The sequence below is a fragment of the Neophocaena asiaeorientalis genome, unplaced genomic scaffold, assembly GCF_003031525.2.
Source record: "Neophocaena asiaeorientalis asiaeorientalis breed wild unplaced genomic scaffold, Neophocaena_asiaeorientalis_V1.1 scaffold147, whole genome shotgun sequence".
In the NCBI taxonomy this organism is placed as follows: domain Eukaryota; kingdom Metazoa; phylum Chordata; class Mammalia; order Artiodactyla; family Phocoenidae; genus Neophocaena; species Neophocaena asiaeorientalis.
In genome coordinates this window covers 473,642-497,563 of record NW_020173758.1, presented here as the reverse complement: position 1 = coordinate 497,563, position 23,922 = coordinate 473,642, and the positions used below count along the sequence as shown (strand labels likewise).

Sequence of the window (23,922 nt, the reverse complement as noted above, 5' to 3'; positions counted from 1 at the left end):
CAGAACAAAAAAAAATTACCCCATCACTTGGTGATAACCACCAATAACATTTAGTTTTTATCCATTCAAACAGGATTATATTCAAAATGCTGTCCTGAAACCTGCTGTTTTCACTTAACAGCATATCATGAACATATGGCCATGTCAATAAATATATCCGGCTCAACGGCCATGGCTCACGGGCCCAGCCGCTCCACGGTATGTGGGATCCTCCTGGACCGGGGCACGAACCTGTGTCTCCTGCCTCCGCAGGCGGACTCTCAACCACTGCGCTACCAGGGAAGCCCTACATTATCATTTTTAATGCCTGCACACTATCCTACTGCTTGGATTTACTTTAATTTACTTAACTACTCTCTGATTGTTGGACATGTGGGCTTCCAGTTTTTCTGTTATCAACAGTGTTGTAGTGTCCCTTCAAATGCACACTTACTAACAGTTTTAATTAAGAAACTCTCCATGTGCTGTGTAATTAACATGCACACACACACACACACACACACACATACACACAGAGCTAGCAACCTATGTTTTGCAGGGATAACAACAATCTTGGCTCTGAGCAGCCTCCTCTCTCAGGAGTTCTGAATGCCAGAATGTATCACAGTGAGCCGCTCCAGGGGTTTCAGAGACAGTGAATGGGGCCAGAGAAGTCTCACCTTGTCTCAGGTTGATAACTGGACTCCCAGCTGACTTGCACAGAGCTGGGTCCTATGTGGTCCTCTCTCATGATTTGCCAGTGAATGAACGACTCCCCATGAGGCAGTGTGGCAGGTGGGGCGAGCACCGGCATTGGCATCAGAGAACCATGGGTGGGTTACTTGGCCTCTCTGAGCCTTAATTTCTTCGCCTATAAATTGGGGATAACTGCACTTATTTCTCAGCATTATTATGAGAATGCAATGAGATAAAGAAACTATTATTTAGAAATAGTTTCAACTCAAGTGATGACAACCTCAAACTAACTGTGGATAAAATATGACACAGCTCATTTCTTTCTCATGTAAAAGTTTATGTGGGTGGTCCATGGCATTCTGTTATGTCACTCCCTCCTTTCTGGTAAACAAGTCAGCCTCCTTGGCCAAGATGGCAGAATCTACTTTCCAGGCAGCAGATGGAAGAAGGGATGAAGAAAAAGGGAGGGCAAAGTGTGTGAATACACTATCTTTAAGGAAGATTTCCAGAAGCTACCACAGAGGCACTTTCATGTGTACATCATTGGCCAGAACGGAACATCACAGGAGACTGGGAACTATCGTCTTTATTCTGGGTGTCCTTGTACCCAACAAAAAAGTCTATTCCTATGGCAAACGGCAGAGGGCAGAGCAGTAATGGGGGACAACTAAATTTTGCCACAGCGTCAGTCACAGTTGCTGGCTTGTATATAAATGATTCCGTGTTTATGAACATCCTACCTTTCCCTTTTTTATGCTAAAAGCATGTACCTTTCTATTTCTCAAGCAATATATTTTCTCTTTGAATCGTAACTCAGCCACTACAGCATCACAGGGATCCCAAAAGAGGGACTTAGGGGCTTGTCCCAATTCTCGGTACCCCAGAGGAAGCTTTGCTTCTGTTGGGTTTGTGGAGGGCCCCTGTGGCTGCTTCTACTCAAAATACATCCAGTGGCAGGGCACCGAGGCTGTGACCCTGTGTAGTGAGCCCTTGGCTGGAACAGAGAGGAAAGGCCAAGCATAGCTGTGAGGGGACTCATTCCTCAGTGAATCCTGACTTTAACGCTCACGGCCTCACTTAGAAATGTATTTTCAGTGGTTAGTCCTTGGTCCCTGAGGAAAAACTATAAAAGACTTTTAGCCAGTCTGGTAAAAAGCAGATCAGTTCCTGTGATTTTCTGTCACTCCTGCCTCTCCTCACTATCATTCATGCTTCTCTTGGGAGCATCTGCATCAGGCATCTGCACAGAAGCTGCTCTGTGTGTGTGTGAGTGTCTCTCTCTCCACACTTATGTTCACACCCACTCACCACACTCACTCACACATACTCCCCCATTTGCCTGGAATAAGACCAGAGAGTATGAGTTTGCTTCAGACATGGTAAATCGTCCTCATCTGGAAAATGGGGTGGTGGCTGTGATCTTCTCTAGGGTCCCCTCCTGTCCTAACATATTCTTTGAATGGTGTTGGGTCCTGAGGGGGAGGGGCTCCATCCCTGACTTCTGGGATACACAGAGATAAAGTTGTAGGAGGATCTCATTTGACAGAACTTTTAGAAAATATTTTGTCATAAATTCCCAGGCACCACCCATCGTTCCAGCCTAGATTCCACCAGGGGAGCCTGGCTGTTCACGTGGGTGCCGTTTTCAGCTTGAGAAGCAGGTGACGGAGTGAAAAGAGCAAGGCTGTGGAGTCAGACAGATGCAGATTCAAATCCTAGGTCAACCACCCACAAGCTCTAACCTGGTGCAAGTTAGCCAACCTTTCTGAACCTCAGTTTCTCTGTCTATAAATGAAGGCAACAGTTCTTCTTTCACAGGATATAAGGATTAAGGCAGATAATGTAGAGCATTTAACGCTGTGCCTGGCACACAGTAAGCATTCAGGAGATGCTAGTTCTCCTCCTAGTGTTAGAGAGGAACAAGGTGAAGAAAGCGAACTGAAGAAGGGAGTAAAATGAGAAAGGGGCGGGAAAGACAGAAACCACGAAAAATGCAAAGAGTAGTGTGCTGATGGTGGTGTAACACTGCCAGAAATTTCCTCGGCTGCCTCTACCCTTGATACCGCAGGTTCATGATTCACCAGAAACTAAACGCTATGTATTCCCAAATTTAAAGTGATATTGCCACCTGGTGGTCAAACTCATGAACTTTTTTTTTTTTTTTTTTTTTATTCAAATACTTATTGAGCAGCTAGGGAGATACAAAGGTGATTAAAACATGGTCAAAGAGGTGAGGCAAATCCACAAGTAATAGAAAGCAAAGTATAAGGTCCACTGAATCACAGCAGTCAAAAGAAAGTGTTTTAGGAGATCAAGAGATTGCTTCCAGCCTGGAAGGGGGCAAATCAATAAGGGGATTGAGATGAAAGTAGAAGACTTCAGTCTGGATTGTTGATGATACTGTTTGGACTATATTTGTCTCTCCTTTTCCCCTCTCCCCATCTTTGGGCTTAATTTACCAGTAGTGCCCAGGATTGTTCAATGCTCTTTTTCTATACTTGCTTGCATTTTGGCTTCAATGTCTTCTACAGAGCTAGGTCCTTTCGGTGTTTTAGGAGTCTTTTTCCTGTTTTTTGAAGGATTCTTGACTTTTTGATCTTGGTATTGACGGTCTTGAGTCTTTTCCATTCTGGTTTGATTTTTGTGCATTTTTGGCTGGAATATCTTGTACAGATTACTTTACTGGAGCTTTTTCTTCAGCTTCCTCATCATCAGAGTCGTCATCATCTTCATCATCGTCGTCATCTTCATGATCACCTTCATCTTCATCAGCAACAAGTTTTACTTTTTTCCGTGGAAACTTGCCACCACTTCCAGGGGCAGACGCTTTCCAGACTTACTTAGGAGTGCCACGTCCTCCTCCTCTTCATCTTCTGACTCTGCATCTTCCTCCACAGCTACTAAGTGCTGTCCACTAATATGCACAGGCCCTGAGCCACACTTCAACTGTAAGACCACAGGTGGTGTTAGTTCAAAGCCCCGAAGGGAAACTGTTGGCTGCACAGACATTTTCAAAGTTGCCAGTGTTACTTTGATTGGACTGCCTTCATAATTCATCACCTCTGCTTTGATGATGTACGATTCATCCTTTGCGCCAGCCCCTAAACTGACCGTTCTTGAAGATAACTGGTGCTCATTTCCATCATTATCCACCTTAAAGTGATCATCTTTGTTGGCCTTTAGTTCACAACGAAAAAGATAGTTCTGGGGCCTCAGAGGGCTCATGTCCATGTCCATCGAATCTTCCATGGGTTGATGGCATGCACTTAGGTGGGAGAGAAGGTGGACAGAGATAAAAGACTACTGTTCCAGGGAACAGTCGCGCAGGACAGAATCACACCAGGGCTCGTGCACTTTTGAATTCTCTAAAATCTTTTGATTAACTCGGAGTTCTTCTAGATGTATTCTGAAAGTGATTTGTAAATTGTAATGCACTGTTTGAATTCTTTCATTCATGTCAAAATTTATGGTGCCAGCTATATGCCAGGTACTATTCTCGGTGCTGGGGACACAACAGCTAACAAGTCAGAAAAAGTCCTGGGTCTCACAGAATTTGTATCCAAAAGGGGGTAACAGATGAAAACGAGTAAACAGATTAATTGGAAAGAAAATTTCAGGTAGAGGTGAAGACAGTACTACAGTATGTGACTAGAGATAGAAAATGCTTCTCTGAGGAATAAACTTTGGGCTGAGATTTGAATGATAACAAGTTAGCCATGAGAGGTTGTCCAGGGAGAACATTCCCGGCAGAGGGAGCTGCTGCCAAGTGCAAAACTACAGCAGGAATGAGAGGTGTGCATTTGAGAAACAGGGAGAAGAAGTGGGGAGGTGGGCAGTGGGCGTGGGTAGCAGCAGGTGAGCTCAGCCTTGGTAATGAATTTGGATCTGATCCTAGGGTTTACTGGAGTGTGGTAAGCAAGGCAAATGGGATGTTCTGATTGATATTGTTAAGCTCAGTCTGGCTAATGAATGGAGAATGGATTGTGCAGGGCCGCGGTGGAACCAGAGACCAGTTTGGAAGTTTCTGTAGAGGTCCAGGTGACATGTAGGTGGAGGCTTGGTTTAGGGTAATAGTGGTAGAACTGGAGAGATGCTGATGGACTAGAGATTTATTTTGAAGTGAGAACTGTCCTGTGTCATCAGTGGAGTAAAGAAAAGAGAGGGTTCGAAGGTGACTCCCACATCATTGCTATGGGAACTGGGGAGATGCCAGCGCCTTACTTAGTATTTTCCCAGTAGCTGAGTCTATAAATAATTTTTGGAAAAGAACAAGAAGTTTCACCTCAAATTCCGAAGTAATTAATGCAGATATCTCATTGCCTCAGAGAATACAGCGCAGCACTGAAATTCTACAAGACCTTACAGACAGGAACATCTCCGACTTCTTGGTAAAAACGTATCCTGCTCTTATACGAAGCAGGTAAGAAGAGACCTTTCTATACTTTTCATCCTGGCTCCCTGTGGGAAATATTGACTAGGGACAGAAGATAATTTCCTCTCATGATTTATCAACAATCAGGGCAGTGGAATTTTTTCTTTTTCCTAATTTGAGAGCCTCATCCAATAGAAAAAGCAATGGAGGCATATACAAGTCGAATGCAACTTATGATTAATCTTGCTTTATTTTTTATTTTGTTTAGGACAAGCAGTTAACGTTTAAGCCATGCACTATTACAAGTAAAATAAGAAAGTATAGAATTTGTCCAAAATACAGCCTCATATTTTAATTAGTTAAAAAACAGAGGTGCCTCATATTTTAATTAGTTAAAAAAACAGAGGTGACGTTTGAAGGGAGGAAGGAGAGTAAGGGGAAATGGTAGAGACAAAGAGAGAAGCAAGAGGGAAAAGTAAGAAGCAAAAGGGAGAAAGGAAACAGACCAAGATCAGAGAGAGGCAGTGGGATAGTCTGCATGAGCCCACAGGTTGTCCAGGTTAACTGCACCTGTCACACTCTAACTGTGAATTATCATCTGTGTCACTGCCCTTTCAAATGCAGCTCTGCAACTGTTCTCACAAGCCCCACCCCGGGAACTGCTTCAGCAGTCCCATCAGAGCAAGTAGTATGACAAGAGCATGCTATGGAGAGAGGATTATAGGGGACCCTGATCTGGGCCCCATGTTCCCTGGAACTTTAAAATAAAACATACTGTCTAATTTTAGTAGTAGTTACAGTTACTTTCCCTCCCAGTCCCTCAACAAGGGGTAAATGGACTCAGCTAACTATAACACATTGCAGATGGTGAAAGCAGCTGTTGAGAAGGCAGTGCCAAGCCAGCAGTTAGCAAAATGAAGAACAGTGTCCAAGCACAAAAATAAAGACAGGCTGCATAGAATCTATTCAGTAATGCAGTGAACAACGACCATCCCACACTTTGTGCTCAGCAGCAAATTTGCAATATGGAATTTTGGATTTTGTGCTTAATGACAATGATAGTCCATGGGGCCGAACTATGAGGACTAGAGTTGGTATCTGCGTGTTTCCTATCTTGTAATTTTGCCCCTGATTGACTGGAAGCCAGTCTCTTAACTTTGGGCTAGGAGTAATTCAGAACTTCCTCCAAGTGTGCAGGTGATTATGAAAGCCTCGTTCTTACAGGGTGGAAGAGGGGAGGGCTGCAGCCTTCACTCCATGCTGGCATGGTCGTTGCCGTATTTTCTGGGTCCAGATCATCTGACAAGTGACCTTACAACAAGGCCACCCAGAAAGCCCTGCAGGCAGGATGTGACTTGGAGAGGCAGGATTGGAAAAGATCAGTCCTTTCTCCACATATTTATTCAGGCTGGGCCCCTGGCCTGGGAGGTTTCCACATTGCTTGGACATCAGGAAGTGCAAAAAAATGCCCCTGAAGACTGGGAGACCCCAGTGAGTGTTTGGGGAAGAAAGTTAACACTACTGCATACTTGTTGTATTCATTGTATGATCTGTTTTGGCTTTCAGTTTGAAGAGCAAATACTGGGTCAATGAACAGAGGTAAGAAATTATTTTTATAAGAAATAAAAATCTCAGAGTGATCTATTTAAATTCATTGCACATAAAAAAGCCACACCTCAAAGTCATGTGGTTGAGCTATTCTGTATGTGCTCAGGAATTCATAAGACATGTCTTGAAGGATACATGGCTACACACACCCTGGGCCCAGAAGATGCTCAGCAGTAGATCTCCTTGGAGGGCATAAATGAGAGGTGATGTTCCCTGAAGAGGAATTCCAGAGCACTCTCACTCCAGGAAGGTTCTAGAACCTCCGAGCAAATAACAGTTTAGAACAAGAGCACATGTAACCTAAGCCCTGGCACTCCTTGGCCCATTCCTTTTAAGCCTCAGGGCGTCTGGCCCAGCCCCAGACTCACCCCGTTCCTGAGGCATCCTGAAGGTTCACACGGTTCCCAAGGTTGCGAATCCTCTAGGGATCACCTAGGAGTGAGCCCGCCTCGCGGGCTCCCTCAGGAACAGGGCCTCTAGAATGAATGCAGAGCTGATGTGGACTTGACTTCCTGGGCAAATCCTAGACTATAAAAGTGAAATTCAGCTTTTAGAATTGTTCCCAAGAGGAAAGTGAGGGACCTCAGCTGAAGCAGAAAGGCGGGGGGACAAGTTGAGTCCCTAAGAAATAAAGTTCTCCTCTGCCTTGCCTATCCAACAAATTAATCTTGTTTGTTGAGGAGTTTGGCTTTTATGCTGCCATTGAAGGGTTTTAAGCCAGAGAGTGACACGCCCAGGCCGGTGTTCGAGCACCGTTACTGAAGACTTCCAGAGCAGTGTGGAAGATAGTTTAGAGTGGGAGGGACCCAAGGCTAGGATCCAGTTAAGGACTAGAGCAGGAGTCAAGGCAGGGGTGGGTGAGAGGCACCAAGAGAGGCACGGCAGGACTGGACCAGTTTCGATGAGTCCAGCACACCGGAAGTACCTGCAAAGTACAGAAGCAGCACAGAAAAAGGACCACTGGTAGGGGTGGGAGAAAGTCAGGGAAGACCTCAAAGAGAAGATCACATAGGACAGATGAGCTGGAAAGGCACCCGGGGAAACGGGGAGCCCTGCAAAGGCAGAGAGACACAGAGGCAGCCTGGACCACTGTGAGCTCTGGAAATGATTGCATGGCCGGAATGGGCCACTGGAGGGAAGGGTTGAGGAGGGGTGAGGTTGGAGAGGTGCGCAGACACCAGGCTCCGAAGGGGTCAGTCCTGGAGGCAGTGAGGAAGATGTTAAAGCTGGTTTGTAAAGGGGAGCTATGTTTCCCGATGGACCGAACAATTCCTGCAAAAATACACACTTTCCTACTGAAACTGAGAGCTCCGGTAACCACGAGGCACACACACATGGTTCATGGCACAGGTCTGAGGACTTTTTGCTCCCTTGTCAGGTACGGAGGAATTTCCATTGGAGGAAAGCTCCCGGCTCCCCCCATCACTGGAGAAGCCCTTGTTGGATTTTTAAGTGACCTTGGCCAGTTAATGAATGTGAGCGGGGTATGTAAACAGACTGGAGATTTCGTAGGACTTTCAACTTGTCAGTTATGAAATAGAAATGATCATGAATGCTAAGGGAAGGGGGGAAAAAAAAAACCTCTTGGTTGTTTATTATGGTTTTCCAGGGCCCTCTCACCAAAGAAGCCTCTAAAGAAATGTCTGCTTTCCTTAAACATCTAGAAACTGAAGACAACATTAAGGTATTGGCCCTGCACAGTCTGCCCTAGAGCTAAAAACTCATGTGAGCTGGTTGTTTTATTTTCATTTTCCCAACTTAATTAAATTCCATCCCTCCTCCTGTTTAAATCTGGCATGGAATGTCTCCCAGCGGCCTAAACCTTCCTCCCTCTCACATTCTTTTTCCTGCAGCTCATTTTTTCTTTAAACAGCTGCTGTTAGTGCAGAGTCTCCTATGTAGTAGCAGAGCCTAACAAAGCCACATCTCCGCCCTCTAGGTGTGGTTTAACAACAAAGGCTGGCATGCCCTGGTCAGCTTCCTCAACGTGGCCCACAACGCCATCTTACGGGCCAGCCTGCATGAGGACAGGAACCCCGAGGAGTATGGCATCACCGTTGTAAGCCAGCCTCTGAACCTGACCAAGGAGCAGCTCTCCGAAATTACAGTGTAAGCTACTGAGGCCCCGGCCTCACAGCTTTCTAGTCACCTTCTCCACTCTAAACACCCCGAGAGGATTTTCACTAGCAGAAGCTGCTGGGCTGGATGGCAAGTTTGTTTAATCACACACACACACGAACATAAGACTTCGTGTGCCAAACTGCGTGGCCATTCTTCCTCCTCATATTTATTTGGAAAGTAAGCATATGTTTGGTTCCGTTCCCTTTTGGCTCTTGATAACACATTGCTCCTGGAGCTTACACAAATACTCTCCTTTCCAGTATGCAAAATGATTGCCAGGAACTGGGAGGTTCAGTAAATCTTTCATCGCCCCAGTAGTAATTATCTTAGATTCCAGTAATTTCCCCCAGACAGTCAGGCTTCGGACATGTCGACAGATCCTTACCTTCCTAAAGCCTAGGCTCAGCTTCTAGCAGTAAAAACCTCACTCTTTTGCAATTTGTAGCATGTTTGCCTTATTCGAGGCCTACATTTGGTGAGAATGCCTTTGTTAGAGCAAACTCCTTCTGGAAGGCAGTTAGGGGACCCAATATACTCCAAGTGCCCTGAACGTGCCCAGGGTCATGGCTAAACTTGGGTGGGTCCTGGGCCCTTGGGACCTTCCTCAGGACACCCTCTGAGGCCCTCGACTGAGGAAAAGTAGTCTATGTCCATTCTCACTTAGCCCAAGTTTCTATACCTCCTGCCAAGCCTCTTGAATATGAAATATGAGAGAGGAGTCTCTTGTGATTATAAAAATAGTATACAACATAGTATATGCTCATTAAATAAAGTTTATAGAATAGAGTTTTAAGAACTTAGTATTTATAACCCAACACAGTTTAGGGTGTTTCCTCTAAACATTTTTGGGTGTTTCCTTCCAGTAATTTGTTATAATCTTAGTGTGTGTGTGGATCAAGCTATTTGTAATTTTAACAGAGCAGCAACTAGCACATATGGTGCCTTTGTGGCAATTAGTAAAAGGTGCTCCTTTCTCAAGGCGGGCACTGGCTTACACCAGAGTGCATGGCTTGTATGTGAGGGTCGGGTTGGATTTCAGCCCATACTTTCCCCCTTAGCCAGATGCTTTCTATCTGATCTGGGAAAGAGTGAATAAGATCCAACATCCTGTATAATCAGCCTGTTCCCTTTTTACTTAAATTTATGTTATAACGTAACATTTCCCTATGTTATGATGTTTCTTGAAAGCGTGATTTAACAAGATAATTTAAATAAAGATAAATTTTTCTTTTAAAAATTTATTTCTTTTCACAGACCCTATAGCTATCTACATAAAAATTCAAGAGCATCTATAGACAAATTATTAGAACTAATAAGAGCATTGCAGTGCATGAGATTAATGTAAAAATCGGTTTCTATACACAATCAACAAATAATTAGAAAATGTAATAAAAAAATGTATCTAGACTTTTGTATTAACAGGGGACAATATTTGATATTAACCTTAATATTCAACATCAACGTAGAACAGGAAATGCACAAATATCCATTTACCTTTGACCCAGTTTGATTTACACAGCTGAGTGAGATGACAAGCTTCAGGCTGGGGAAGGGGATTCTGGAGGCGGTTCCCTGGCATTGGTGAGGGCTTCCGAGAGCCTGACTTTGTTCTTCTCCTGCTTCCGCTCCTCCTCCCCTCTCTCCCTCTGTCTCCCGTCCTTCTGCAGGCTGACCACTTCTGTGGATGCTGTGGTGGCCATCTGTGTGATCTTTGCCATGTCCTTCGTCCCTGCCAGCTTTGTCCTTTATTTGATCCAGGAGAGGGTGAACAAAGCTAAGCACCTCCAGTTTGTCAGTGGAGTGAGTCCCACCATCTACTGGCTGACCAACTTCCTCTGGGACATCGTAAGTATCAGGACCTAGCACCTCCCTCACCCCCGTGGGCCCAAGGTGGGTGGGCGTTTGTGTGTGCTCTGACTGAAGGGACGTGGCAGGGTGGGGCTCTCGTAAGGCCAGGGCTGCTGGAAGGTGATGTGCCCAGGGCCCAAGCTGGGGAAAGATGCAGGGCACAGCTTAGCAACCACTGAGTGGGAACTCTGTAGGCCCTGCATAAAGGGCCTTCTGATGCACCAAATAATCACTGCTCTGCAGCACTGAGGCTGGCCTTCCTGAGAGTAACTGGGAGCTGAAGAGATGATATCAAGAGGCCCTTCACACTACATCCTCTTGTTAGGTCCCACCACACCCTCAAAGGGGTAAACTGGAAACTGCTCTGTGGTAGAGTTGCCAGATAAATAAGGGGCACCCAGTTCAATTTAAATTTCAGGTAAAACAATGAACAATTTTTAGTATAAGTATATCCTAATTCCCCCCCCCAAATATGGCATTCTTACACTAAAAAATTTATTGGTTGTTTGTCTGAAATTCAAATTTAATTGGGCATCCTATAGTTTTATTTGCTAAATCTGGGAACCCTATCCAGTGGCCTTATTTTGCCTACCCAACCAGAGCTTCACTATATTAGATTAGCCACCACTTGGGGGAACATGAAGAAAAAATTATTTATCAAATCAACAGCAGACTACCACCTCTCTCACAATCAGGATTGGTGGGGGAAGAGAGGGGTCAGGATGGGTTACCTTGCGACAGGCCACAGGGTCAAAATGGCTTGACAGTGAAGGCCTGGTTGTAATGTGGGAGCTGTTATGACACTAACTCCAGTCTATTCCAGGCATCTTGGGGAACAAGATGTTTTGTTTTATCTCAGCATTCTAAGACTAATGCGAGTCTCCACTTCATGGTGATGATAATGTATATCACGATGGAGACCAACACAAACAACCTTTTCCACTGTGACTTTTAATAATGATGGCAAATATCTTACTCAACTTACTCAGCAGCCATCACTTAACAATATAAAGCCAGAAATCATCAGTACCAACAGATCTTCCCTCCTCTCTTCTGTCTACATGAGGAAACACTTATGAACACATGGGGAGGAGGTCAGAGCCAATAAACCTCACTTTGGATGAGAGCATCCCTTGCAGCCACCCAAGTTGGCCCTGTGCTTAAAACATGAGAGGAGCTAGGCTCACCTGCACTGAAAAGCTATTAAAGTGCTGGGTTTTTGCATTCAATTTTTTTTTTTAAGACAAGGAATAGAATTAACACTTGGGGCCGACCCACTGTGTGTTCCTGACTACAGACAGATCTCTGAGCCTAAGGAGAAATTGGTGGACAGAAGGACAGGATGGGTGTCTGAGTGGGAGATGATACTAGCAAAGTAGACACTTAGCAGCCTAATGAAGGGTTTGGAGATGGTGACTATGATGCCAGCAGGCTTCCTGATGCTCTAGAATTTTAAGGCTGGCCTGGAATCTGAACTCAGGGAGCTATGGTATTGGAGCTAAGCACCCTCCTTAGCCAGTGGCGAAAAGATAACATTGGCCTGGGGGGTCATTGTTGAATAAATGAACAAATACTCATTGTTTATATCATTCACGCAGCGCATATACAATGTTGTAAGTTCTTATTTTTTTATATATTATCTGTTTTTCTTTTCTTTTAAATTGGGAAACAGCCACAAACTTACAGAAACGTTGTAAACACCGTTCAAAACTATTTTCCTCACCCATTTGAGAGTAACTTCCAAACAAGATGTCTCTTCATACACACATACACATACACACCCCAGCCACCTCCAATGTGTACCTCTTACAAACGAGGACTCACCCTATACAATCACAACGCAACTGTCAACATCAGGAAGCTAGCACTGATGTATGACTTCCATCTAATCCTCAGACCCCACCCAAGTTTCCTCAATTGCCCTAATAATGCCTTTATAGAAAAATAGCTAGCTCAGAATCATGCACTGCATTCAGTTGTCCTGACTCTTTAGTCTCCTTCAGCCTGGGATTGTTCTCAGTCTTTCCTTGACACTCATGACTTGACACTTTTGAAGATCACAGGCCAGTTATTTTGCAGAAAGTCCATTAATTTTGGTTTGCCTGATGTTCCCTCATGATTGGATTCGGGTCATGGCTGCAGTTTCATGAAGGGATGCTCTGTCCTGCTCACTGCATCCTGTCAGGTAGCTTCTGATTTCAATTTGTCCTGTTACTGACGATGGTCCCTTCAGTTACTCGATGAAGATGGTGTCTGCTGAGCTTCTTCACTGTAAAGTTACTTTTTTCCTTATAATTAATAAGAATTTAGAGAGATGTACTTTGAAGTTATGTGAATATCTTGTTTGTTTGTTATCAAGCTTTCCATTTATTTATGCCTGTATGGAGTTGTGGTTCCTGTGTGAATCAACAGACTACAGTCTGATACCATTCTTAACGGATTTTGGTGCTCAGATTATCCCCAGTCTGGCCAGTTGGAGCCCCTTCCAGCTGGCTCCTGTGCTCTCTTCACTTGTGTCCCCACGTTTGTTGAGTACCTCCAAGTTCTTTGCCCAGCAAGATGTTCCTCCCCACAGCCCTACCCTGGAATCAGCCGTCTCCCCCAAGGAGCTCTTGTTCCTTCCAGGGGAAAATGTCCCTCAAAAACCAAGATCTCGGTGTTAGATATATTCACTGGTCCCAGGCCTTCTCAGTGGAGAGAACTAGTCGAGATATGCAGGTATATACACAGACATACACACATTTACATCCATACTTCTCTGTCTATCTATACACTGAACAAAACACTCACTAAAACCACTAGTTCCAATCCAGCACCACAGGCTCCCTCTGGTTTTCTGTCTTTCCATATTTTTAACTCCCTTCTGCACAAGTGAGAACCTGGTTTCTGTTGCCCCTGACTCATGTGCCTACCTGAGCAGTACACCTGTGTGTAATAAGCCCCCATCTCTGCCCTCACCCTCTCCCCTGTGTGGACACGCTCCTCTCCGTGCTCCAGCCACCCGCCATGCGCAGGTCCTCCTTGTGCGGCTCTGGCTCTGATATCCCGCAACAGATCAGCCCCCTGTAAAGACACCCTCCTGACCCCACTGGGGCTCCAACACCGCACACCAGTCCACCTCCGTGGATGCCCTTCTCACCCTTCTTAGGCTCTCATTCTGCTTGGGACCACTCTGACTTCTCCCCTTACCCCACCGTGGCTGCCCACATTTCCCTGTCAAGCCTGCTGGCTTTAGGACTTAATTCTGTATGAAGGGAAGGGAGGAAGTGATGTGAGGCCAAGGATTATACTTTAAGCTTTTCTGAATTCTGGAGACATGCTTAGAAAGTAGAATCAACAGGACTTTGAGATTGATTGGAAGGAGAGAAGGAGAGATCAGGTGGAATTTTATAATTCATTCTTTCAAAAGATACAGACTGTACCCTCCCTCCTGTGTAGGGAGGTGGGGGTGGCATGGGGTAGAAGGACTAAGGACAACTTAACATACGTTCGCTACCCAAGAAATGTTTAGACGAATAGAATCAGAATCCCCAAACATAAGTGCTGGAGGAGGCTGGCCCAGCCCTCATTTTGCAGAACAGGAAGCACAGGTGCAGAGAGGTTAAGTGCCTCCCTCCCTTCTTCTCTCTTCAAGATGAATTACACTGTGAGCGCTGCACTGGTGGTGGGCATCTTCATCGGGTTTCAGAAGAAAGCCTACACTTCTTCAGACAGTCTTCCAGCCCTGGTCGCACTGCTCATGCTGTACGGGTGAGTTGTGTGGGCCATTAGCTAATGTTGCCAAAGGGAAGCCAGGGGAGGAGGCTGCAGTTCTGACAGAAAACCAGGGTTTGCAGTGCCAGAGTCAGCTTCCAGCTCCCAGCAGGGTCTGCGGCTGCTGACCAGGAATCTGTCTGGCTTCTGTCTCCGACTCCACGCACAGAGGGATTCCTGCCCCTCAGCCCACTCATCCACTCGGGTACAATGGAGACACCCCACAGGGCTTGAATCTTAATCTTCTTCCACTCAAACTGTGACCTGACCAAAGTCTGGGAATCCGTCACTCCCCACTTCCTCACTCAGCTCTGACTCTCATTCATCTGTGGCCAGTCCGTCCATCTCAGTGTCTCCTGTACTAGCCAAGGGTTATTTGCACATGGGAGACTGCACCTGAAAAGCTGCTCTGGGTCAGGGCCAGAGGATAACACAGGGATTAAGTCCAGTAGAATTATAGAGCATGCAACTTTATATCCAGGCCCACCACTTACTATGTATGTAACTATGGGCAAGTAATTCACCCCACTTGGGCCTCAGTTTCCTCATCTGTAAAATGGAGATCATAATACCTGGCCCTACCTATCAGGGGCCAGTAGAGTCTTGCCAGAGCAATGGTCTCCATTCATCTGTCTTGGAAATAGAGAATTCAGGAACCAGTGTGACTGTGACACGTCAGCTACAATGAACTATGAGCCTGTTGGGATCTCAGCCCAGCTTTGCTGAGCCAGACTAGAGTGGGAAGAACACTCCTATGTTATGTAAGGCTTTATAATTTACAAAGTACATTCACAGCTTTTGCTTCTCACAAAAACTCCATGAGGTGGTCAGGAGAGGCATTGTTATCTCCATTCAAAGATGAAGAGCAAACACCAAGGGAAGAAGTATCTCTTCGGTTTCCCCAGGACTCTCACCAGTTCAAACGTACCACCCCATGTGAGAGGGGAATGCATTATATCTAGGGGTACAGTAGATGGAACGGAAATTGGAACTCCGTCCACCGTGTTGTGTCATTTCACACAGATGGGCAGTCATTCCCATGATGTACCCGGCATCCTTCCTATTTGATGTCCCCAGCACAGCCTATGTGGCCTTATCTTGTGCTAATCTGTTCATCGGCATCAACAGCAGTGCCATCACCTTCGTTTTGGAATTATTTGAGAATAACCAGGTAAGCGTAACTTTCTCAGCTTCTTTGATTATTAGGATACTGGAGAGTGTGATGGTCAAGCAGAGCCAGAGGCAAGCACTGTGTCTGTACAATCTTAGTGTATAAATGAATGTTGCTTCTTCCTTTCCTTTATCCTTCCCTCCTTCCCTTATTTCCTTCCTTTCTTTTTTTCTTTAAGCTCCTTGTTCATTTGTGTGCTCTGAGTGTCATGGTTTTCTGAACCCTTTCTGCAAGTTATAATTGACCTTTCATAATCCTAAGCTTTTAGATCTTCTTACTTCTTCAAGAAGGTTTCCTTGGGGACTTTGGGTGTTAGGTTTTATACACACACACACACACACAGAGGTAATGCATTCATGTGATTTCAAAATTTAAAAAGAACAGGAAGGTGTGCAATGAAAAGCCTCCTTCCTACTCCTGTTTCCCACTCACCTAGTTCTCTTCTCCAGAGACAACCTTTCATATGAGTTTCTTATGTGTTCTAGAGACATATAAGCAAATACATATATAACCTTTCTCCCAATTTCTTACATATATTGTAACAGAGTAACATATATTATTGTACATGAAAATTAATCCTGAGGTTAGGGTTAGGAATTTGGAGTGCTGAGTGACTCACTTTTATGAGCTATGAAGTTCAGTTGTCCCGTTCACACCCCCAGACTTCTCCTTGCCCAGAAAGAACTGACAAGAATGAATCCTTAAAACAGTGGTTGTGACTACAGGGTTGTCTTTGCTCCACACTCCCTCTCCCAGTCCCCTGTGTCTGAGCCCTGGCCATGACTGTCCTGGGAACATACCCAGGGATCGGTGGGCTCTCCTGTGTGCCTGTGTCCCCAGCACCTCTCTAGCCTTTCCCTCTCTCAGAAGGTCTTTGAAGTTGAGAGGGTTGGTACCAGCCAGAGCATCTGCACAGACGTCCTGTGGCCCCTGTCCCCACTCCTGCCTCTGGGCACTGCTGGGAAGACCCAAAGCAAACCTGCACTAACCACCCAGTCCAATGGCCTCCTGAGAGCGACTCTTTCCCTGACCTTGTCAGGCTTTCTGTGGCCACTAAACAAGAAGCAAAACCCCATCTGTCCCATGACTGATAAAAAAACGTACCATGTCACAGTCAGACCCCAGAAGGGAGGTGGATGAGAATACAGACTCTGCCAATGGTCAGAGCATCCTGGAAGACTGAAAATGCTGCTCTTCAGAGCTGTTTTTGTCACAGGCTTACAGCTCACTAAGTCTTAAGCGAAACTGTTACTTCAGAATAATTAAATAGCTTAAAGCAACCCAAAACACCCTCCCTCCTGCGGGCTGCACTCATTTAGCCAACAATTACCGAGCACACCCGCTCCCCTGCATTAAAAAAAAAAAAAAAAAAAAGCTGGTTTCTTTCACCTAAACTGTGGAATAGATGCTGCAGAAATTCCCAGGATGCCACAGGAGGCTCCCCAGGTCCCAGAGGCATCCACTAGGTAAGCACCATGTGATGGATGTGCTGATATAAACAAGCGTGGCCCCAGGAACTCCCCTTCCAGTCAGTAAATGACCTGCACACCAAGTTAGGAACTGATATAAACCACGGTACGTGACATTCCATAAGACAGTGTATGGCAGAACATCAAAGGAGCAAGACAGATGAAACACTGCAGACCAGAGTGGGCCAAAACAGCTGGACTGTGGGGGTCAAGAGGATCCTGGTAGAGGAATTAAGTTTGAGCCTGGCCTGGAATAAATAGGATTTTATTATCCCATTTAATAAACAATGAGGTACCTTCTGTGAACTAATCATTTGTAAGGTGTTTAGGAAGGACACCAAAATGATTTGGACCCAGTTCCTGTTGTCTGGGGACCAGTGACTAGTGCAGAAAATAGGCAGGTAGACAAATAATTAATCATGGCAATGTGGTAAGTCCTGTGAGAGGGGATTGGATATTTCACTGTGGGAATCTGAAGAGGCTTGTGAGAGAAGGGGTTATTCGAGCTAGCTTTCTAAAGGAGGGCAGGAATCTGCCAGAGAGCAGGAGGGGAGCAAGCATTCTTCCCAGCTAATAGCAATGGCCAGCAGAAGCTGCAAGTGCAAAGACCTAGAGGCAAGAGAGCATGGTTCCTTCCAGGAGTAGTAGGGTGGGCCCGTGGGGAGGGGTAGATAGAAGGAGATGGGGTAACGTGAGCAACAGTTCGGAGGCTGGAGAGGAAGGAGGTTGTGCAGCAGGGTTGGGCCAGAAGAGTGGGTCAGCCTCACCCCCTCGGTGTCCCCTCTGCCTGACACTGACACTTGAGGCTAAGGCAGCAAGCACCTTCTACCACCCGAAAACAAGTCCCCACAACTCAACCCAGACACCAGGGGAAGTCTCCAGCCGTCTTTTCTGCTGGTGACAGTTGCAGACGGCTGTAGCTGTCCTGTGGGGGCTGAGAAGCAGAGCTAGAAGATGCTCAGGGCCCCTCTCCCGTTTGGTACAAGCTAGGCTAAGATATTGCCAGTGACAGAGCCTCAGCCCCCAGTGTGGCTCACAGCTGTACCAAAGGAGAGAGACTTGGGCCACACTCCCAGCAGCTGCATCTCCTGGTAACAAAAGCCCTAGAGCGTTCCTGTGTACTGTCAAAGTGAGTCTGCAGTGAAAGCTCCTCAAGCAGGCTGCCGGCTAGAGGCACCTCCTGTGAGTATTCCAAAACTTCCTATCTGCTTGACGGATCCCTCCAGTAGCCAGTCTGGCTGCTGCATCCCCTCTGGCTGCAGGCCTTCCACTGGTCCTGGTCCGTGAGGGCATCCAGGCCCCACCCCACTCAGGAGGGGCAGCCAAGCTTGGCCTCCATCACTGACTGTCCTGCTTTTCTGTATTTCAGACACTGCTCAGGCTCAGTGCCGTGCTGAGGAAGCTGCTCGTTATCTTCCCCCACTTCTGCCTGGGCCGGGGCCTCATTGACCTGGCACTGAGCCAGGCTGTGACAGACGTCTATGCCCGGTTTGGTGGGTAGCAGTCACATGGCCCTGGATCCTCCAAGGCCGGGAGGGCTGCAGTGGGAGTTCCTATGACAAACCTGCAGCCTGGGCTGGGGCCGGGGTCACCTGGTTGGTCTGGGATTTCCCGGACACTAGAAAGAATCGGAGTGCCTCCGTTTCCATGGCTAAGGAGACTAGGAGGGGTCAAGGGCAGTTCCTACTCTTCCCTACTCTCACTTGAGGAGCCGGTATGAGACTCGGGTTTGCCTCTGACTTAATCCCTTGCATAAGGCCTAGTCTAGCTGAGCCTAGTGTTGTAACTAGGTCTTTGGGGACAGCTGGGGCAGTTAAGTGAACTTAATTCCTGTCGATTTCTGGTGGCCTCCATCCCCAGGTGAGGAGCACTCTTCAAATCTGTTCCAGTGGGACCTGATTGGGAAGAACCTGGTTGCCATGGCAGTAGAAGGGTTGGTGTACTTCCTCCTGACCCTCCTCATCCAGTACCAATTCTTCTTCACCCTATGGTACGCTCGCGCCGCTGCCCTGAGGGTACCAAGGCCAGCTCCTTGGGCCTGTCAGTCAGGGAACTTGATTTTACATCCAAGTGGTCATCTCTTTCCTCACGAGCCCCACTCCATAAAGTTTTTTATGCTCTCGAAGCCTGGTTTGTTCCGAATAATACAAGAAGAGGTACATTAATATAGGCACATTAGAATTTGTGCGTATTTAAAGTTTAAAAAAGTGTTTAAAATACAATGCTATTAATTTCAATCACTAATATTTAATCCCATTCATTTAAGAAACAGATACTCATATTAAATTGGATCATAGCATTGCAAATGATAATGATTCATTGGTATCCAAAGTACTAGGAAATGGATTTATGCATTCATGAGAAAATAGACAAAGTGGGCCCCTATGCTAGTTAGAGATTTGAGAATGGGGACAGGGCAGGGAAAGAAGGGAGTAATATGGGGGTGACATTCGGGGTGAAGGCAGCCAGGTGCAGTGTGGAGCGGGTGGGGCAGTGACTGTGCCCCCCTGGCTGGGGAAGAAGGGGGTTCCTGCCGGCCCTGACCCACCCCAGCTGTGCCGTTCTTCCCATGCTCTTGCCTGAGGCCCTGCATCATTCTGAAGTGGGTGCTCAACTTTCCAGAAGGCAGCCCCCTCTGCCACCCAGGCTGACGTTTACTGGGCTCAGCCCAGAGGCCCAGATTGCAAATCATGGGGCACTCAGAAGAAGCTTTCCCCGACAGTGTTTGTCTCTTATCCTCTCATCCTCTCAGGCTGAATGTGCTCACGTGTAAATAAAGATTCAGAGGACTCGTCTTGAGGTTTTGATCCACAGGGAATTGAATTGTTGGAAAGAGACTGAATGAGATAATGGGTGTCAACACACTTAGAATAAAACAACATGGCCAGTACGTGGTTCTAGTGTGGGAAAGACAGTGTGAGGAGTCGCTGTCCACGGGAGCCTCAGCCCTTACAGGACCCCTGCAGCTTTGGCCACATCTTAGGGGGCCTGGGGCAGGAGAGGGGGAGGAGTTATTTACTGAAACAGACTCATTAGCTTCAGACTCTGGTGTCAGCACCATTGAGCGTGTCCTGCCGCATTAGGCCGGAAAGAAGACCAGAGAAGTATTCCACAGTCTCTGGATTCAAGAAGACAGCCATGGCCATACTGAGAAGCAACCAGGAAAAGAGAGGAAGGAGAGGGAGGAAGAAGAGGTGCTCTTGGTAGAGGACACGCCTGCCTGCGGGGAGTTCAGGATGTCCGTGAAAGGAGAGGGGGAGGGGGATGAGAGATGGGCCTGGAGAGGAGGGCAGAGCCAGGGGGTGAAATGCCCCCCACCTTGGTGAGGACCTAGAATTTAAGGCTGAGGGCAGCAGAAAGCTGTCGGGGTGTTTTGCTCAGGGGAATGACATGATCTGCCGGGGTTAGAAGGGGAGAGACCAGACAGGAGGCCGCTTTGGCACCCAGGCGTGAGACAGTGGTAACCTGAAAAGGAATGGGGACATTAGGAGTTGGAGTAAAAGAAGTTGATTGGGTAAATAGTAGGAAGTCTGTTAGACAATACTTAGTAATGAACTGGATATGGCCAGGGAGGAAGGAAGGAAAGCATGGAGGTCAGGGTGTTCAGGGAGGGTTTCAGAGAAGACGCTGTGCTTTTAAGGATGAGGAGGATTCTGCTCCGCAGGGAAGGAGAACGAGAACACTGAGCCACTGGCGGTGCCTGCGGGGGCTCGAGCTGGGAAAGGCTAGCATGGGCTGGGGACCATGGGTAGATCAAACGGTTGGCGGCGGAGTTAGTCCACGATATAAATGGGAGAGCGGGTGGGAAGAGTAGGTGGAGCCTGACTGCAGGGCTCTGGGATTTCAGCTGAGGAGTTAGGGCTTTAACATACAGCTGATGGAGAACTATGGTTGGGGGCATGAGATAACCTGATGGACTAAAAGAAGTAGGAGGCTTGGGCACTAGTAACTATCATTTGCTGAGTGCTTGCCATAGACGAAGGGTTTTTTCATGATAACAGCTCTCAGGTTAGGAGTCTTGACTCTGTGCCAGACACTGTGCCAAGTGCGTCTCCACCACAATCCCATGAGGCACGTGCTCTTAACCAGCCCCTCCCTATCTTATGGTTGAGGGAGGTGAGGTTTGGAGAGGTTCGGTGACATGCCCAGGGTCACACATGGGAAGGCCAGGACTGGAGCCCAGGGCAGACTCTGGACTCTAGCACTTGCCCTCTCTGCCTAATGCCTAACGCCTCTCCTGTGGGGAGTCCTTTTGAGAGTTCAAGCCTGCGGGGGTGGAAGGCCAGGCTGAGGCAGAAGCCAGGGAGTGGGAAGAATGTCAGAGGAAAAGAACAGTGTCAAGGATGCTGTACACCGGCTCACTGTCCTCTTTTCTTCATCTAGGCCTGCCGAGCCTGCTAAGGAGCCTATCATAGATGAAGATGATGATGTGGCTGAAGAAAGACAAAGAATTATTAGTGGAGGAAATAAAACTGATATCTTAAGGCTAAATGAACTAACCAAGGTAAGGGAATAGTTGCCGGCGTGTTAGTTTGGAGGTGCCAGTTGGACCAGAGATGGCACCACGTTGTAATTTGCCTTCTGTAGAATAAGCAGGACGCTTATCCAAGCAATTCCTTTCCCTAATTTTATGTGAGGTTATAAAACCTCTGTGTTATAACTTGTCTTCCAAGAACACTCAATGCACTTGCCCTAGTATTCATCTTGGGCACGGACACGGGGCCTCAGTGACAGCCCCTGCAACTGAGCCCCGCTAATCTTTCTCCATTCCATTTCCACACGGGGTCAGCTTAGAGACTCAGTGCTCACAGCACCTCTCTGCACATTCGTGTCAAAATATAACAGCAAAGCAAACCATCCTTTGCTCTCTTACCTTCCCTACTTAACCCTCTCTCAATCCTCAGTTCACTTTCTCTGGATCTTACAGATTTATTCAGGCAGCTCCAGCCCAGCGGTGGACAGGCTGTGTGTGGGAGTCCGCCCTGGAGAGGTGGGTACTCTGCAGGCCACATGTGAAAGGGCCTCAGAAAATCAGCTCCTATGCATGTCTCTGGTCTCCTTTCAAGCAGAGCTGGCCAGTAGACGTAAAACACGTGCCACCGTAGGTCAGGTCATTCTGATTTTCTAGTAGCCACAGGAAAAAAGTAAAAGCAGGTGAAATTAATCTTAATCATTAATTTTATACAATATATCTGAAATAGTATCACTTCAACATGTAATTCGTATAAAACATTATGAGATATTTTACATTCTTTTTTGTTGTTGTTCTAAGTCTTCAAAATCTAGTGTGTGTTTTACCTTATAGCTTATAGCCCATGTAGATACATTTCAAGTGCTCAGTAACCACTGTCAAGGAGGAAAAATTCTCCTTCCTGCTACCCTCTTAGGTTCTGGGGCTGGGGCTCTGTCAGCTGGCCTGACCAAAGACCGGTTAACAAGAGAAAAACAAAGAGAAGTTTGTTACTATGTGTACCATACATACACAGGGGAGAGGACTACCCCAAAGGGGTGGTTAGAACTTGGGCTTATATAGCATCTTAGCAAAGGAACAATACATTTTTAGGGAAGTTGCAAGACAAAGGAAAGGGACTTATAGTTTCTAGGGTGGCAAATTGTAGGAAGGCAAGTATATGGGTAACTAATGGTAGATTAAAGGCTAGTTAGTAAAGTTTGTTATATAGATTCCTCTGGTTTCATCTCCAAACTGGTAAGAGTCTAAAGTTGTCTCCAGTGATTAATTTTTGTCCATCTTGGTAGAGAGGCAAGGGAAACACCTTGTAAATTTATGTCCTGCTTTGAAGCAAATGGGGGGAGGGCAGAGAGCTTTCCTTACATCTGCTGCTTCTCATTTGCCTTTGGCTCAAAAGCATCCTTGTGCCAAAGCGGCACATTCTGCCGCCTCACACTGCACATGGCTAGTGACCTGCACGAAGGCCTAAATGCCTCCCCCCACCACCACACTGCCCCAGGGCCTGCCACTCCAGACCTTCCTGGGCTCTAGGGCCAGGCCAATTCTGTGTGTTCTCCCTCAGTGCTTTGGCCTCCTGGGAGTGAATGGAGCTGGCAAAACAACCACATTCAAGATGCTCACTGGGGACAGCACAGTGACGTCAGGGGATGCCACTGTCGCAGGCAAGAGGTGAGTGTCCTGCTCATCCTGTCTCGGGGTGTCTCTCCCAGGTCCTAAGCCATGTCCTTGTCCCACCATAGGAAGGGTAAGCATTGACCCCGTAACTGAGGGTGACTCTGAGAGTCTGAAAGATACATGCAGCAGGGTGGACCTCCCAGAGGACATGGTCCAAAAAGTCTAAGACATAGACTTTCTGGAAAATTGAATTGTGATGTTAAGAGATTCCTCTGTTAGCGTGAATTCTAGGAAAGCTCTGAGAATCACCAAATCAGTGGATCTTAGTCTTTTGTGGTTCATAAACATCTCACCCTTTGATCATCTGATGAACACACACACCTTCTTCCTATAAAAATACACCATTGTTTCCCATTATCTCTCTTCCTACGTTCTTCGCATTTTGGGGAATTTACTGAGCCCTGAAGCATGTTTATGACCCTACAGGAACTCCTGGATCCCAGGTTAAGAACCTCTGTGATGACACACCCTTCCTCTGGGTTGAGTTTCTAGATGGGGGATGGTTTGGGGCCCTCAGAGGCCTTGTTCTGCATTGGCTATTTCTGTGTCAACACTTGGCTTTGCAGGCCAAGGTTCCTCTATAAAGGGAAAACTGGCATGTGCCCTTGGATTCTGGGAGGGTGCCTCCTGCTCTCTGAAATAAGGAGGATGGAAACAGACTGGTCATCCACAGGACAGTACAGAGAACATGAGCCTGCACTTGTCTGCCTCTTTTCAGGCTGCCCTTTGAACAGCAGAGCTCACACACATTAGATGTGCC

At 46.7% G+C, this 23,922-nt stretch overlaps 1 protein-coding gene and 1 pseudogene across 1 annotated transcript in view; one reads left to right on the top strand and one right to left on the bottom strand.

Moving 5' to 3' along the window:
* The window catches only part of ABCA4 (ATP binding cassette subfamily A member 4), a 128,896-nt gene that overhangs the window by 92,825 nt on the left and 12,149 nt on the right, over positions 1 to 23,922 (top strand). Inside the window, exons 31-43 of the mRNA XM_024751258.1 lie at positions 5,001 to 5,095; positions 6,614 to 6,646; positions 8,034 to 8,139; positions 8,265 to 8,339; positions 8,595 to 8,764; positions 10,444 to 10,621; positions 14,259 to 14,374; positions 15,401 to 15,548; positions 18,387 to 18,510; positions 18,878 to 19,007; positions 21,401 to 21,521; positions 21,945 to 22,007; positions 23,050 to 23,156. Coding sequence (XP_024607026.1) covers positions 5,001 to 5,095; positions 6,614 to 6,646; positions 8,034 to 8,139; positions 8,265 to 8,339; positions 8,595 to 8,764; positions 10,444 to 10,621; positions 14,259 to 14,374; positions 15,401 to 15,548; positions 18,387 to 18,510; positions 18,878 to 19,007; positions 21,401 to 21,521; positions 21,945 to 22,007; positions 23,050 to 23,156 — 1,466 coding nt within the window. The remainder of the gene's footprint in view (positions 1 to 5,000; positions 5,096 to 6,613; positions 6,647 to 8,033; positions 8,140 to 8,264; positions 8,340 to 8,594; positions 8,765 to 10,443; positions 10,622 to 14,258; positions 14,375 to 15,400; positions 15,549 to 18,386; positions 18,511 to 18,877; positions 19,008 to 21,400; positions 21,522 to 21,944; positions 22,008 to 23,049; positions 23,157 to 23,922) is intronic.
* Positions 3,154 to 3,924, bottom strand: LOC112403663 (nucleophosmin-like; annotated as a pseudogene).